This window comes from Schistocerca gregaria, chromosome 7 (genome assembly GCF_023897955.1).
Source record: "Schistocerca gregaria isolate iqSchGreg1 chromosome 7, iqSchGreg1.2, whole genome shotgun sequence".
NCBI classification, from domain to species: domain Eukaryota; kingdom Metazoa; phylum Arthropoda; class Insecta; order Orthoptera; family Acrididae; genus Schistocerca; species Schistocerca gregaria.
Genome location: NC_064926.1, coordinates 343988878 through 344006388, shown reverse-complemented (window position 1 = coordinate 344006388; position 17511 = coordinate 343988878). Strand labels below are relative to the sequence as shown.

Below are 17511 nucleotides of genomic sequence, written 5' to 3'. Positions count from 1 at the left end.
GAGTGAATCGTAGCATGGATATTCTTTCACCTTGACATTTTATTCCACTCCTGACCCTTTCACTTACACACATCAAAAAAGTTTTGCATCGCCTTCATTCCAAGAGTTCCGTACCTTGTACAGAAAACTGAAATAGAGATCAACATAAAAATCATTTCTGCCCTTTTTATTGCTCATGAAAACCACACATTGCATGTTATACCGCCATACAGCGTGACCGTCAGAGGTGGTGGTCCAGATTGCTGTACACACCGGTAACTCTAATAGCCAGTAGCATGTCCTCCTGCCTGTATTCGCCGTGGCGCACTATCCACAAGTTCATCAAGGCATTGTTACTCAAGATCTTCCTATCCAGTCGTCCACGGCGTAGATCCCTCAGAGTGGGTGGTGGATCACATCGCCCATAAACAGCCCTTTTTAATCTATTCCAGGTATATTCAATACGGTTCATGTCTGGAGAACATGCTGGCTGCTCTAGTCAAGCGATGTCGTTACCCTGAAAGAAGTCATTCTCAAGATGTGCACGATGGGGGCGCGTATTGTCTTCCATGAAGACGAATGCCTCGCCAATAAGTTGTCTATATGGTTGCACTATCGGTCGGAGGATAGCATTCACGTATCGTACAGCCGTTACGCCGCCTTCCATGACCACTAGCGGAGTACGTCGGCCTCACATACTGCCACTCCAAAACAGCAGCGAACCTCCACCTTGCTACACTCGCTGGACAGTGTGTTTAAGGAATTCAACCTGACCGGGTTGCTTCCAAACACGTCTCCGTCGATTGTCTCGGTGAAGGCTTATACGACACTCATCGGTGAACAAAACATGCTTGTCATTCCTTAGCGGTCCATTCGGCATGTTGTTTGGTCCATCTGTACCGCGCTGCATGGTGTCTTGGTTGCAAAGATGGACCTAGCCATGGACATCGGGAGTGAAGTTGCGCATCGTCGAGACTGTTGCTCACAGTTTGAGTCGTAACACGGCGTCCTGTGGCTGCACGAAAAGGATTACTCAACATGGTGGCGCTGCTGTCAGTGTTCCTTCGAGCCATAATCCTTAGGTAGCGGTCATCCACTGCACTAATAGCCCTTGAGCGGCCTGCGCGAGGTATGTCTTAGACAGTTCTTGTCTCTCTGTATCTCCTCCATGTCTGAAATACATCGCTTTGGTTCACACCGAGACGCCTGGGCACTTCCCTTGTTGAGAGCCCTTCCTGGCACAAAATAACAATGCTGACGCGATAGAACCACGGTATTTACCGCCTAGACGTGGTTGAACTACAGACAACACGAGTCGTGTACCTCCTTCCTGATGGAATGACTGGAACTGATCGGCTGTCGGACCCCCTCCGTCTAATAGGCGCTGCTCGTGCATGGTTGTTTACATCTTTGGGCGGGTTTAGTGACATCTCTGAACAGTCAAAGGGACTGTGTCTGTGATACAATATCCACAGTCAACATCTGTCTTCAGGAGTTCTGGGAACCGGGGTAATGTAAAACTTTTTTTGATGTGTGTATTTCCATCATTGCTTTTTCTCTGTACAGACTGAATAGTAAGAATGAAATACTACATCCTTGTCTTACACACCTTTTTATCCGAGAACTACGTTCTTCGTCCACTTATAATTCTCTCTTGGCTCTTGTACATATTGAATATTATTCGTCTCTCCCTAAAGCGTTCCCCTACATTTCACAGAATCTCGCATATCTTGCAGAGTTTTACAATGCCGAACACTTTCTTTAGGTCGACAGATCCTATGAACATATCTTGATTTTTCTGTAGTCTTGCTTCTATTATCTACCGCAACTTAAAAATTGTCTCTCTGGTGCCTTTACCTTTCCTAAGCCGAACCGATCGTCAGATAATTCGTCCTCGATTTTCTTTTCCATTCTTCTGTATACTATTCTTGTCAGCAATTGGGACACATGAGCCGTTAATCTGATTGTTCTATGATTCTCGCATTTTTCAGCTCTTGCAGTCTTTGGAATGGTGTGGACGATATTTTTCCCAAAAATCAGACGACATGTCGCCAGACTAATAGATTCTACACACCATCGTGAACAGTCATTTCGATGCCACTTACCCAGTGATTTTAGAAATTGGATGGAATGTTTTCTAATCCTGCTTAAGTTCTCCAAAGCTCTCTTCTGATTCTAATACTGGACCCCTATCTGTTCTACATCGACTCCTGTTTCATCTTTTATCACAGAAAACGAATCCTACCCCCTCATAGAGACCTTCAGTGTACTCTTTCCACCTATTCGCTCTCTTCTCTGCATTTAACCGTGGAATTCCCCTTGCACTCTTTATGTTAATAGCCTTGCTTTTAATTTCACCGAGCCATTCCTTCCGACCATCATTTGTTTTTAATTTATTCACATTTTTCATGCAGCCATTTCGTCTTAGCTTCCGTGCATTTGCTATTTATTTCATTCCTATGCGACTTGGATTTTTCTATTCATGAATTTCCCTGAATATTTTTTTTAGTTTCTGCTTTCATCGATCAACTGAAGTATACCTTCTGTTACTCATGGTTTCTTCGCAGTAACATTCTATGTACCATGTTTTTCTTTCCTACTTCTGTGACTTCCGTTTTTAGGGACGTCCATTCCTGTTAAACTGTACTGCTCTCTAAACTATTCTTTACTGTAGCATCAATTGCCTTACGCAACCTCAAGCGTATCTCGTCATTCTTTAGTGCTTCGGTACCCTTCTTGTTTGCGTACTGATTCTTCCTGACTAATGTCTTAAACTTCAACCTACTCTTCATCCTTGCTACATTGTGATCTGAGTCTATATCTTCTCTTGGGTACGCACTACAATCCAGTAGCTGATTTCGGAATCTCTGTCTAACCTCCAGTATCATCCGGGCTATTTCAAGTATACCTTCTTCTCTTGTGATTCTTGAACAGAGTATTCGCTATTACTAGCTAAAATTTATTACAGAACTCAACTAGTCCGTCTCCTCTCTTATTCCTTGTCCCAAGCCCATTTTCTCCTGTAACCTTTTCTTGTACTCCTTCCTCTACTACTGCATTCCGGTCCCCCGTGACTATAAGATTATCATCTCCCTTTACATACTGTGATACCCTTTCAGTATCCTCATGTACATTCTCTGTTTCTCTAACTTCAATTTGCGACGTCGGCATGTATACGCGAACTGTCGTTGTCGGTGTTGATTTGCCATCGATTCTGTTAAGAACAACCCTATCGCATAACTGTTCACAGTAACGCACTCACTGCCCTACCTTCCTATTCATAACGAATCCTACTCCCGTTACACCACTTTCCGCTGCTGTTGATATTACCTTGTACTCGTCTGACGAGACATCCTTGTTTTCTTTCCATTTCACTTCACTGACCCCTACTATATCTAGACTAAGCCGTTGCATTTCTCTTTCCAGATTTTCTAGTTACCCTACAACGTTCCAGCTTCTGACATTCCACTCCCCAACTCGTAGAACGTTATCCTTTCGTTAGTTATTCAGCCTTTTTTTTTCATGGTCACCTCCCACTTTGCAGTCCGTTCCCGGAAATCCGAATTGGGAACTCAACTGTTCAAATGGATCAAATGTCTCTGAGCACTATGGGACTCAACATCTGAGGTCATCAGTCGCCTACAACTTAGAACTACTTAAACCTAACTAACCTAAGGACATCACACACGTCCATGCCCGAGGCAGTATTCGAACCTGCGACCGTAGCGGTCGCGCGGTTCCAGACTGAAGCGCCTAGAACCGCTCGGCCACACCGTCCGGCGACTCGGCTGTAATCTTTTGCGAATGGAGAGATCATCATTACACTTCGCATCCTCATACCGTTTATCACTGCTAATACTTCCGCCCTTAGGGGAAGTTTCCCAGTGTGCCCTTTGTCCACTCCTCCGCAGTTTTCGACAAAGCCATTGGCTGAATGTGGGTAAATTCTTATGCCCGAAGACTTCGTCCCTCATTGCTGATGATTTTTATTCAAAATTTAAGCGGTGGAGGTGCTCGAACCCGGGACCGAGGACGATTGATTATCGATCAAAGATGCTGCCGCTTGTCCATGGGTGTAAAGATACTAAAATGCCGAAACAAAAATTTAACGGCTTATCGGAAAACATACTTCAAGTGATAAAATAATCTGTGCATATGTCCATTTCTTGAGGCAGCATTCTCATACAACAAGCTAACAAGAGCTCTGATTGAAGATTTTGACAAGGCACTGAAAGACTTAACGGAAAACAAGGCCCCGGTAGTAGACAACATTCCGTTAGAACTACTGGTAGCCTTGGAAGAGCCAGCCATGACAAAACTCTTCCATCTGGTGAGCAAAATGTGTGAGAATGGCGAAATACCCTCAGGCTTCAATAATAATATAATAATTCCAATTAAAAAAGCAGTTGCTGCCGGATATGAAAATTACCGAACAATCAGTTTAAAAGCCACGGTTACAAAATATTAGCAGGAATTCTTTACAGAAGAATAGAAAAACGGCTAAAGGTGACTTCGCCTTCGCGGAAGATCAGTTTCGTTTCCTGAGAAATGTAGAAGCACACGAAGCAATAGTGACTCTCATAGGAGATAGGTTGAGGAAAGGCAAGCCTATGTTTATAGTATTTGTAGGCTTAGAGAAAGCTTTTGACAATGTTAGTTGGAATATTCTCTTTGAATTTCTTAGGTTAGCAGGCTTAAAATAAAGGGTGAGCAAAGCTATTTACACCTTGTACAGAAACCAGATTACATTTGTAAGAGTCGATGGGCACGAAAGGCAAGCAGTGATCGAGAAGGGAATGAGAGAATATCGTGGTCTATCCCCCGAAGTCATTCAGTCTGTACACTGAGCGAGCAGCAAAGGAAGCAAATGAAAAATTTGGAGTACGAATTAAGGTGCAGAGAGCATAAATAAAAACTTTGAGGTTTGCTGATGACGTAATTCTTTCAGAGGTAGCAAAGAAGTTGGAAGAGCAGTTGAACAGAATGGACAGTATCTTGAAAGGAGGACATAGCAAAATGAGAACAATAGAAAGTAGTCGAATTAAATCAAGTGGTACTGAAGGAATTTAATTAGGAAATGAGAAACTTGTAGAACAAAATTAGTTTTGTTGTTTGGGCAGCAAAATAATTGGTGATGGCCGAATTAGAATGTATGTAAAATGTTGACTGGCCACGGCAAGAAAAGAGTTTCTGAGGAGAGAAATTTGTTAACATCGAGTACAGATTTAAGCGTCAGAAACTCTTTTCTAAAAGTATTTGCGTGGAGCATAGCCACGCATAAAATTGGAACATAGACGATAAACAGTTTAGATGAAAAGAAAATAGAAGCTTTTGAAATCTGCTGTACAGAAGAATGCTGAGGATTAGATGGGTAGATAACGTAACTAATGAGAAGGTACTGAATAAAATTTAGGAGAAAAGAAATTTGTGGCACGACATGACTAGCAGAAGGAATCGGTTCGTAGGACAGATTCCGGGACGTCAAAGGATCGCCAGCGTAGTACTGGAGGGAAGCGTGGGGTATAAAAACCTTACAAGGAGACCAAGAGATGAATACAGTAAGCAGATTCAAAATGATGTAGGTTGCAGTAGCTACTCGGAAGGGAAGAGGTTAGCACAAAATAGATTAGCTTGGAGAGTCGCATCAAACCAGTTTTCGGACTGAAGACAACAGCTACAACAACACCGCAAATGGACGTCCACTGAGTGATGAATCAGATGAATCAAGTTTTATACTCGATCGGTCAGATGGCCATTGGCGCGTACCACGTGTAACATGTGAAAGAAAACACCCTGCCACCCTGCAACAGTTATGGCCCAGGGGATGTTTTCGTGGAATTCCCTGGGTGATCTCGTTATTCTGGAAGACACAATGGATTAACACAAGTGTGAATCCATCCTGTGGTGTCTTGTACACCAGTGTATGCAGTTCGTTTTTCGTTAGGACAAGGTAACGTGTCACATAGCTCACAGTGGACGTGCCTGGTCCGAAGCGCTCCAGCAAGAGTTTACCGCATTGCACTGGACACCAAACTACCCGGATTGAAACACAATCCGGACTCAGCGGGACAACCTAGATCGGGTTGTTTGCGTCGTTTGATTGTACTGTGTACATTTTATTCTGCATAGGAACACAGTCGCTGCACTGACGCCTCCGTCAACTTGTTCAACAGTGTGTTTTGATGTCTTTTTCCATGACAGTATTCTAGCTGCACGTTGTTCTGGAAGTCAGGTACTCAGCAGTCAGTTGTGAGGTTGATTTGTTTATAACTGCTGGTTGCAGTACATCACTCGCAATTCATATTAGAATGTTAACAACTTAAATAGATGATGCTGGTTGTGTGTACAAACTGTTTAGTACATTTTCTTTTCTCTCTTACACCACTTGTCAAGAATAGAAGCCTGCTACTCCACATAAGATACAGCAGACATTATTTTCTGCTATAGTTTAGCAAATGTAAGTAAAATAGCCACGTATCATTGTATTAGTTGATAAGCGGTTCGCGTGATTTTCCAGCGTTTTAGGGGCACAGGTTTGGAAAAGGTAGAGAGTGAAAGGCCTCGTTCATTCCGCAAGCCTGAGACGGAGGAGTGTCAGCTGCATGTAGTGGACGAAATTCTGGGAACGATACGTGGCGATTATCACTACAGGAATTTGTGTACCACACTTAATCTAATCTAATCTTTGTGCGAGTGGTTCTTTGAGAACGACTGTTATACTTCATACGTATAGCGCAATTCCTTTCACCAAAGTGTTGGCGGACGCAGTGTTATGGATGGTAGTCAGTTGATTATCTCCTGTTAAAATGTGTTATGAATGGACGTCCTGCTGCCAAAGACGACCGAGAAGAAGGCCTAAAAATAAAACAGCGCAATCGGCACCGCTGCGTGCTCCCTTGGCACGCAGCGCGCCATTTGCCGGCTCGGCTCGGCTCGGCTCAAAACATCCTCCTATTCTCTTGGACTTGGAAGGAACTATATGAGGCCGCGACGTGCACGCGGAAGGTACGATACGACAGAAAATTGCGGATATAGATCGGCAGAGGGGCCCCAAGACCCCATCCATGAAGCGTAGAAAGGATGTGATGACACCATGTCGTATCATACGCCTTCCGCATGTCGAAAAAGACAGCAACCAGATGCTGACGGTGGGCAAAGGCAGTACGGATGGCCGACTCCAGGCTCACCAGATTGTCGGCGGCGGAGCGGCCTTTACGGAACCCACCCTGAGAAGGAGCCAGAAGGCCTCCTCCTATACAAAGTAGTTAGAAGATAGGTGTGCGTTTTCGGACTCATGTTTATTAGATGATGGTGTAGCGTACTTCGATCAGAGTCTGCAACGTCTGCTGTGGCTGAAAAGTTCCACTGGAGAGTGGCAGTTCCTACTGCAGTTTGGTACTTGAAACGTGAAGGACTCCCTTTCCATTTTGTCCTCTTCCTGTTTTCAACTTGTGTGCGTTCGTCCTCTGAAATCTTGACCCATTTCGCACAGTTATTTGGCACTTGACTCGGTTGTCAGCAGTACTTTCCCAGCGATTTTGACTGTACTGGCCTTGGGCAGTTGTCTCTTACAGAAAGCCTTGAAGCCGAAAGTGTTGTGTTCTCTCTGGCCTCACTCACTTCGTACAAAACTTTCTTCTGTATTCTCTCTGTATTCATGCGCCTGGCATGTCAGGGCCACCTTCGACGTCGGTGGGTCAGGAGTGGATGATTGCTGATAGTGCTTGCGAGCTGTAAGACTTTGGTGTTGGGCACTATATCTCTCCAAGAGATCTGAAGCACCCTCGGAGACAGCGGAGATGAAACGTGTTCTGTTGGGGTTCGTACTAAGCAATAGTTGTGTGTGAGCAGTCCATTGTCCCACACTTCCGTTTTTTCAATCTAGCCATAATAGATAATGCTTTTGCCACGATAGATAATGTTTAGAGGGACATAACTAACTTTTCAGGTAGTTGTGAGAAGAAGTGTACATGCTTGAGAAGGACAGATTTGTTACACTTAATAACCTACACAGGGATCCCGTCTTCACCTGGAGCTTTTCCATTAGTAAGGGAATCTTCTGTTCTCCTTTGTTCTTCCATTGTAGGCACTGCATCTAGTTCTTTCATACCTGCAATTGGTTTGATGGCGTGAAGTGCTTCCCCGTTAACATTACTCATGGTATTTAATGCTTTTTAACTCCCTTACTATCGGTTACCAATTACCTCGATGTCGAGGATCCCAAATATAACCAACAGAAATAAAAAAAATGTAGTAACAGATGCGTTACATTCACCAATGATGTCTTCTCACAGCTTGATTCAATGCCTGTCATCCATCAAGTTCACTGAACGTCGATGGTAATCCACCGCATCAAAACAATTATCTCGTGTTAAATGCAGTACTACTGCCATATCATGTTCATACTAAGAAATACACTCGGATTAGAAAAGTTAACATTGTGTATTTTGTCGATAAGTGTCTTGGAGGAGTAGTCATCGAAAGGTAAGTGTGGCTGTTACCGCCAAATGCAGTGATTGCCACTGGATAATAGAAATAATACCAATTGTTCTCATTGGTCTACGCTTACGGAGAATTATTTGGCGACAGCCAAAAATGACAAAAATACGAAGACCTTTAATATCAAATAGCTATAGTAACAACTTAAGCTCAATGCTGGAAATTATAAACGCTTTCAAGAAACAAAAGTCATAAATTTAAAAAAATCATATTGGAAACCAGTGATAGGTGTTTAATCAAGAGCACAGTAATGGAAAGAAACAGTTGACTATCTGAAACAAACAAGTCCATAAAAGTGACGACACATAGTTTTAGATCAGTTAATCTAGGCTTGCACTGCTTGGACGAAACATACAAAACACGATTGCTAATAAAGCAGTGTACGTGATGGGGACAAAAAACGTAATTAGTAGTAGTTCATAACTTTTCAGTTGGATATACAAGTAATATGACACTCCTAAGCGATATTTGATTTCTGGAAAAGTGACGTAAACCAAAAGTTGGAAGGTTCATTTCAAGAGACCTATTATTCATTTGTTAGACTTACGAAATAATTTTAGCTTATATTTAGTGACTGAAAGCTGAAATAAGAAAAAACTAGTATATCGATCCAAAAATTCTTGAGTCACTATACTGTCTTTGGCATTTAAAGGCCATAAGAAACAACAGTAAACATCTCTGTTACACATTATGGGGCAGTATCAGGATCATAATATACGTAACTTTCTCAAAAAACTAATTGTACACATAAGCCGAGAAAATAAGTCATATGATTGAAAAACTGAAAGAAGGGAAAGTGGAACGCAAAAGGTACAGTAGTAAAACAAAAACTGAAATTAGTGAGTAATACTGAGAACTATGGTGGTAACATGTATAATGCTGTGGATAAATTGTTTTGGAATGCAAAAAAGAACCTACAGATTTGCTTGTATGGCAGCTGACGTAAAATAAAGAAGTTCTACTTTCTGTGTTTGATGCCTATTGCTGTAGTCGCTACAGATATAAATTTTGTATAAAAATGTAGGTGCAGTTTAATGGAGATAACGTTGTAGTGGATAATACTGTTATCCATGATAATTAGGCAGTCAGCGTATAACTTTATCGGCAAGACCAAAGTTCTCGAGAGGACGAGAAAAATATCGCATTTGTGATACGATCTGAGAACCTTAGGTATTGCGCAGTGTTATTACGGATAATGATTGATTGTATTCTTTGGATGTCCAGATAGTCACTAATCACATTTTATCTAAGGTATCTCCAAATCTGCGATACGAGGGGCATTCAATAAGTAACAAACAAGTTTTTTTTTCTGAAAAACAGTTTGGTTTCATTCATCATTCAAATACACCAAATAATGCACCACTCTTTCGGTGCAAATTCCTATTTTTCAGCACACTCTCCGTCCAATGCGACGGCCTTACGCCACCTTACCAGGAAGGCCTGTATGTCAAAAAGGACAGACGTCGGTGCCAACTTCTTCCTGCATCAGTAACCTCCCCCAACATCAACGTATTGCTTCCCGCGGTGGACATCCTCCATTGAGCCAAACAGAAGGACAACGGAAGATGCGAGTTGCGGACTGTTATATGGATGAGGAAGAACAGTGCAATGGAGTTTTGTGAGCTCCTCTCGGGTGAGTAGACTTCTGTGAGGGCTTGCGTTGTCATGGAGAAGGTTCACTACTGGCCATTAAAATTTCTACACCACGAAGATGACGTGCTACAGATGCGAAATTTAACCGACAGGAAGAAGATGCTGTGATATGCAAATGATTAGCTTTTCAGAGCATTCACACAAGGTTGGCGCCGGTGGCGACACCTACAACATACTGACACGAGGAAAGTTTCCAAGCAATTTCTCATACACAAACAGCAGTTGACCGGCGTTGCCTGGTGAAACGTTGTTGTGATGCCACGTGTAAGGAGGAGAAATGAGTACCATCAAGTTTCCGACTTTGATAAAGGTCGAATTGTAGCTTCTCGCGATTGCGGATTATCGTATCTCGACTTGCTGCTCACGTTGGTCGATATCCAAGGACTGTTAGCAGAATATGGAATCGGTGGGTCCAGGAGGGTAATACGGAACGCCGTGCTGGATCCCAACGGCCTCGTATCACTAGCAGTAAAGATAACAGGCATCTTATCTGCATGGCTCTAACAGATCGTGTAGCCACGTCAGGTGGCGACGTTTTCAAGACAACAACCATGTGCAGGAACAGTTCGACGACGTTTGCAGCAGCATGGACTATCAGCTCGGAGACCATGGCTGCGGTTACTCTTGACGCTACATCACAGACAGGAACGGCTGCGATGGTGTACTCAAAGACGAACGTGGGAGCACAAATGGCAAAACGTCATTTTTTCTGATGAATCCAAGTTCTGTTTACAGCATCATGATGGTCGCATCCGTGTTTGGCGACATCGTGGTGATCGCACATTAGAAGCGTGTATTCGTCATCGCCATACTGGCGTATCACCCTGCGTGATGGTATGGAGTGCCATTGGTTGCACGTCTCGGTCACCTCTTGTTCGCATTGACGGCACTTTGAACCGTGGACGTTACATTTCAGATGTGTTACGACCCGTGGCTCTACCCTTCATTCGATCCCTGCGGAACCCTACATTTCAGCAGGATAATGCACGACTGCATGTTGCAGGTCCTGTACGGGCCTTTCTGGATACAGGAAATGGTCGACTGCTGCCCTGGCCAGCAGATTCTCCAGATCTCTCACCAACTGAAAACGTCTGGTCAATGGTGGTCGAGCAACTCGCTCGTCACAATACACCAGTCACTACTCTACTTACTTAACGTCCCTCGTACTGTCCACGTAACGTCGTCAGCTAATTGTATAAGTAAGCCAAGAAATGCACTGCTGTACTATTACGAGGCGTGTTTTTATAGTAAGTACCGTTTTGAAATTAAAAAGACGTTCTTGGATATCTCAATAATAAATATTTTTACATAAAAGCCTGTACCTTAATCTACTTCTTTACATAATTTCCGTCAATATTGAGGAACTTGTCATAACGTTGTACCAATTTTTGAAGACCCTCCTCATAGAAGTCTGGCGCCACTGTTTTGACTTCGTCGTCGTCTTGAAGACACTGACCGCCCAGGTGTTTCTTCAAGTGCAGTAACAGGCGGCAGTCACTGGGGACAAGATAGAGGCTGTACGGAGGATGATCTAGAGTTTCCCATCGAAAAGATGTGGTGAGATCTTTGGTCTGATTCGCCACATGCGGAAGGACATTGTCTTGCAGTAAAACGATGCCCTTGCTCAACTTCCATGGACTGTTGCTTTGATTCTGGTGTGATGTAGGCCACCCATGTTTCGTCGCCCGTAACAATTTGGCTTAAGAAATCATCACAGTCGTTGTGGTACCGATCAAAGAAAGTCAATGCACTGTCTAAACGTATGGTTTTGTGCACATCCGTAAACATTTTGGGTACCCAACGTGCGCACAATCTTCGGTAATTCAAATGCTCGGCCACAATGCCATACAAAACACTATGAGAAACATTAGGAAAGTCATCCCACAAGGAGGAAATCGTAAAGCGTTAGTTTCCTCTCACCTTATTGTCCACTTCCTGCACCTAACTTTCATTAACGACTGAAGCACGCCCTCTCCGTTGTTCATCATGCACATTTGTGCGACCATCTTTAAATGCTCTCACCCATTTTCTTACCATTACATCACTCATAATGTTTTCTCTTTAAGTTGCACAGATCTCACGATGAATATCGTTCACTTTTATTCCTTTAGCACTAAGAAACCTAATAACAGCCGGTACTTGACAGTTGGCAGGACTCACGATTATCGGAGGCCTCTTAAACAATCAGTACACAACGTAAATAAGGAAAAATCCGACTGTAATGCGTAGATTAAGGTACAGGCTTTCATGTAAAAATAAAATTGGTGAGATATCTTAGCACGACTTTTTTAATTTCAAAACGGTACTTACTTAAAAAACACGCCTCCTACTTGTTGGAAACAGTAACTACTTGAAATACCTCGTAAGGACCATCTGGAGCCATCGAATGACCACCCAAAATCAGTTAAAACAGGCAAAAGACTGAGATTCATCGGAAGAATATTAAGGAAATATAATTCATACACTAAAGAAGTAGTTTAAGAAACTCTCGTTCGACAGGTTTAGAGTGCTGCGCGTCAGTGTGGGATAAACAGTAGAAACAGACTTCATCTGTTGAAGAGCGGCGCGTTTCGTCACGGGACATTTCAGTCAGAGCGAGAGCATTACGGAGATAATCAGAAATCTCAAGAGGTGTAGTGCAGATCACAGAGCAGTTAACTATTAAGATTTCGAGAGGATTCATCCCGGGAGGTGTCAGTCAATACATTACTTCCCCCCAAAAACAGCTCATGAAATAACTGTAACGGGAGAATCAGAGAAAGTGAAGTTAATACAGAGGATTACCGACGATTATTCTTCCTACGTGCCATTCGCGAATTAACAGAGACAAATGGGGAGGAGATACTGGTACCAGAAATACCATGAGGGGTAAGACAGTTAGTTGAGTATAGATGTAGATGTAGTGATGCATACGACACCATCAGCAGATTACTGTGAGTGGAATGTTTATGAGCTGCAGGGAAGGTAAAAATTGAAAGTCTCATGGTCATCAAGTATGCTATTGACCTCTGCATGGAAAACTTGCTTTGATATTTTGTTACTGCTTTGGGTAGTCTCTACTTCTGTCACATTATGTACTATTTGTAGCCAACGTGACTTACTTGCTGAGATCATTTTTAGCTTTGATTTTATATCCAATTTCTCTGCTAGTCGTAAATTGGGGTGTGTTCTAAGAGACTTCCTCCTCCGCTATCTGATGTTCTTGGTAGTTTTTTCCAATGGACAACATTTCGGAGCCATACAGTAACGTTGGAACTGTATAATTTTGTAAATGTTCTCTCTCGCTCTCTTAGTCTCTGTCTCTCTCTCTGTTTCACCTTTTAAGGCTTTCATTATTTATCGGGAGATGGTTGGAGACCAGTTTATTTTCTGAGTGGTTCCCCCTTCCTTTCATAGCATTAACCAAAATACAAAGATATCGTTGTGGAGGTAGCTTGCTTCTCGTGTTTCTGTAACCAGTGTAAAATAACTCTTAAAACTTGTTCTGTAGTAAGAGGTTCCGTAGGACCCTTCCAAATTTATGTCAAAGAACGAACTTATTCATAGGGTTGGAACAGTAGCTCCTGGAAGAGGGAAGGATCTGAACTGAAATTACTTATGTGATAACACGTGTACTTGATTTTAATAAAATTTTATCAGAACTGAACCCATAGGAGTTGTGATCACCTCTACAGCCTAGTGAAACATTAAAATTCACTTGTAACGGCTCGAAGAAATACGTACTTCCTAACGGAGACAATTACATCTTCTGCGAAACGAAATAACCATCTGGTATATGTACAAAGCATGCTGTACTGTCTCCTGATGGACATTCAGTAAAATAATTTTTTTTTCGATGTACAGAAAATATTAGATTATTGTTCTTCTAATCTACTTTTTGATTTTTATTGACGGTTCATATAAAAGGTCTTCCTGCTGAGTGTGGGAATAAATAATTTTAGCACTCTACAAGTTCTTATTCCAAAAGTTACTCCAGGACAAAGAAGCACCACACATCATACTGTAATTTAAAGTTCAAACTAAGAGAATCAAATGGTGGTTCTTTCTACACATGGAGAGTTGCATCAATCATCTGAAAAATGTGGGACAAAAATTTGGAACTTAAACGTTAATGGTACCACATTGTCTTGAACAGTTTGCAGTAAGTATCTAAATATTTTCAGCAGAAGATTTCTGATCATAGTATTCAGTCCCAGAAGGTGATATCACGTAATCTTCCTAATTGGGGAACATTCGCTTAACAAACTTCTGCATATTAAAACTTTATTTGAAAAGTCCTTTAAAAAGTACTCAGTGAATTCGTTAGTGCAACAAGTACGTGGATAGCTACTGTCTTCAAGCATCACGAGCTTCAGCACTAGGCATTCAAAGGACTCTTTACTAGCGTCACAACAAGCATGATTAAAAGCTGGCGGCCTACCATTTACATATGCTTTTCCAAATTATCTGCAGTTTAAAAGAAAGATTTTACACAACTTTAAAATAACTACTCCACAGTTTTCATCTCACATAAGATTACTTTTTGGGCGTGGAAAACTATGTTTCATCACAGCTGCGAACTGGTTATTCCGTTTTAGTCTCAGCCGTGGATGTCCTCAACAAATCACGACAGTTTAATTCCGATTGTTATATGGTATCTGCTCCTCTGAATTAAGTGGAGTACAAAATGTGTGATTATAAAATGTCTATTTTTACTTTCTTACGGGAAACTGTTGTTTTGAGTTTTGTCTTTAGTTCGATGTCTCTTTCGTTAAATTTTGGATAACTGTAAGTATTTTTAAGTTATTTTGAAATAATTTACGGCACAATTAACTCTTACAGTTTGCATGAGACCCTGTTCAGTTACGAAAAGGTATCTCGGTAACTGCTCTACAGGGTGGCGATTTATGCTGATTTACAATAAGCATCCTGCTGGACAGTCTGGCTACATTAGCTGCTGTGATATCACTTCCTGTTTGTGCTGCAATGTATGGTATGAACCTTGTTTTGTGAGACGCACTGCACCTTACCCTGTGTGTATGTGGTCACTGAAGACGGGGGCCAATAATGCTGTCACCACCATCACTGATGAAAATGAGGGCAGTATAAATATTCTGAAGCAATTTAGAATTAAGTCTGGCCAAAATGCAGAACCAATGCTACAAGAGGTGGATAGACAGCGAGTCTGCAAAGCAGAAATCGTGGTAAATAATACGACCCAAGTCGCATGACCCATCATACCCAGACATGGTTGATCCTCAAGAAAATAAAGATCACAAAGCTGTATTGAGTTTTCTGTACTTCAGCTTTAAAGTGCGAATTCTGAAAACCTGCTTCTTTGCAGATGTTTCCCATTATGTCAGAAACGGCTTACGCTAAGACTTTGGAGGTAGCATTCACAGTTTGATAGTAAAAAATATATTTTTTTTTAAATGACATTAATTTAATACCTTCCATAAAATATTTATATTCTGATTAGATATCTTTTAGTAGATCAGTGAGTGTATTACATATGACTCTATAACTTGGTTAAGTTTTGTTTTGTTACCTTGGATAGTTCCTGAGAAAACAGGATATGAAGATGTTAAACTTAATCAGTATAGGGCATAAAATGATTAAAATACGTTGTGTATCCCGCCACACTATGCTTCCCTTACCTTCACGAGGGAGGAAGAGAACCTTGTATGTATTGCCCAGCAGGGGCATAGCCACCGCTCCAGGGAGCTTGTCTATCTCGCTCCAGAGGCGCCACTTCCTGGACACGACCACGGCTGTGACCGCTACCACCACGGTCACCGCAAGGAGCGCCGTCAATTCCAGCATCTCGGAGCCTTCAGTTCCAGCGAGTCCACACCGATGGCGACCGTACCTCAGACTGGTCTCTGTCCCACGAGGTGCCAAGTTCGCCAGAAATCTTATCTGTCCGGTAGTTAAACTGGCCAGTGATTCAGCACTTTATGCTAAGAACCCAGCTCTCGGCGAGCAAAACGTTCTTGAAACGTTTACGTCGATGGAGCGCTGGCCCGGTTGCTGATAATCTCGTCGGTAAGCGCTCCCGTTTCCCCAACCTACGCGCAGGCTTGGCGAGACAGCGCTCCAAGGGCGCAGGCGCACCGGTCACAGATGGACGAGCGAATCAGGGGTGAGGAGGAGAAGGGAAAGCAACGCTGCAGCCGGTAGCTACCAGAGTGAGACACCAGTCTGACTGAGGCAGTACTCTTGTTACCCACCAGTCCCTGCATGAGCAATGGTATGGCGTCTACGCACTCCCCCCCCTTTTTTCTTTTCGTTTAGTTTCAAGGTAATTCAGAGTGATTAATATGCCATCGCATTACTATCAGCCGGAAAAACATTCACTGGAACCTCGTTAGGAAACCAGCCGTAAAGATGACCAGCGGAAAAATGCTGATACAGGAGCAGTGCCTCATTCTACCTTCCTCAGCACCTTTAAGAGATTTACCCAAAATGTTGACATGCGAACATACACTATGTGATCAAAAGTATCCGGACACCTGACTGAAAACGACTTACAAGTTCGTGGGGCCCTCTATCGGTAATGCTGGAATTCAGTATGGTGTTGGCCCACCCATAGCCTCGATGTCAGCTTCCACTCTCGCAGTCATATGTTCAATCAGGTGGAAGGTTTCATGGGGAATGGCAGCCATTCTTCACGCACTGCTGTACCGAAGAGAGGTATCGATGTCGGTCGGTGAGGCCTGGCACGAAGTTGGCGCTCCAAAACATCCCAAAGCTGTTCTGTAGGATTCAGGTCAGGACCCTGTGCAGGCCAGTCCATTACAGGGACGTTATTGTCATGTAACCACTCCGCCACAGGCCGTGCAGTTTCAACAGGCGCTCGATCGTGTTGAAAGATGCAATCGCCATCCCCGAATTGCTCTTCAACATTGGGAAGCCAAAAGGTGCTTAAAATATCAATGTAAGTCTGTGCTGTGATACTACCACGCAAAGCAACGAGGGATGCAAGCCCCCTATATGAAAAAACACGGCGACACCATAACACCATCGCATCCGAATTTTACTGTTGGCACTACACACGCTGACAGATGACGTTCACTGGGTATTATCCGTATCCACACCTTGTCATCGGATCTCCACTTTGTGAACCGTGATTCGTCACTCCACACAACGTTTTCCCACTGTTCAATCGTCCAATGTTTACGGTCCTTACACGAAGCGAGGCGTCGTTTGGCATTTACTGGCGTGATGATTGGCTTATGAGCAGCCTCTCGACCGTGCAATCCGAGTTTTCTAACCTCCCGCCTAAATGTTACATTACTTGCAGTGGATCCTGATGCAGTCTGGAATTCCTGTGTGATGGTATGGATAGATGTCTGCCTATTACACATTACGACCCACTTAAGCTGTCGGCAGTCACTCTCA

General features: G+C 42.9%; 1 protein-coding gene across 1 annotated transcript in view; it reads right to left on the bottom strand.

Moving 5' to 3' along the window:
• LOC126282121 (cytochrome P450 4C1-like) overlaps window positions 1-15966 on the bottom strand; it is a 67546-nt gene extending 51580 nt beyond the window's left edge. The window contains 1 exon segment of the mRNA XM_049981590.1: window positions 15768-15966. Coding sequence (XP_049837547.1) covers window positions 15768-15933 — 166 coding nt within the window. The 5' untranslated portion in view covers window positions 15934-15966.
• Between the last annotated feature and the right edge of the window lie 1545 nt (window positions 15967-17511).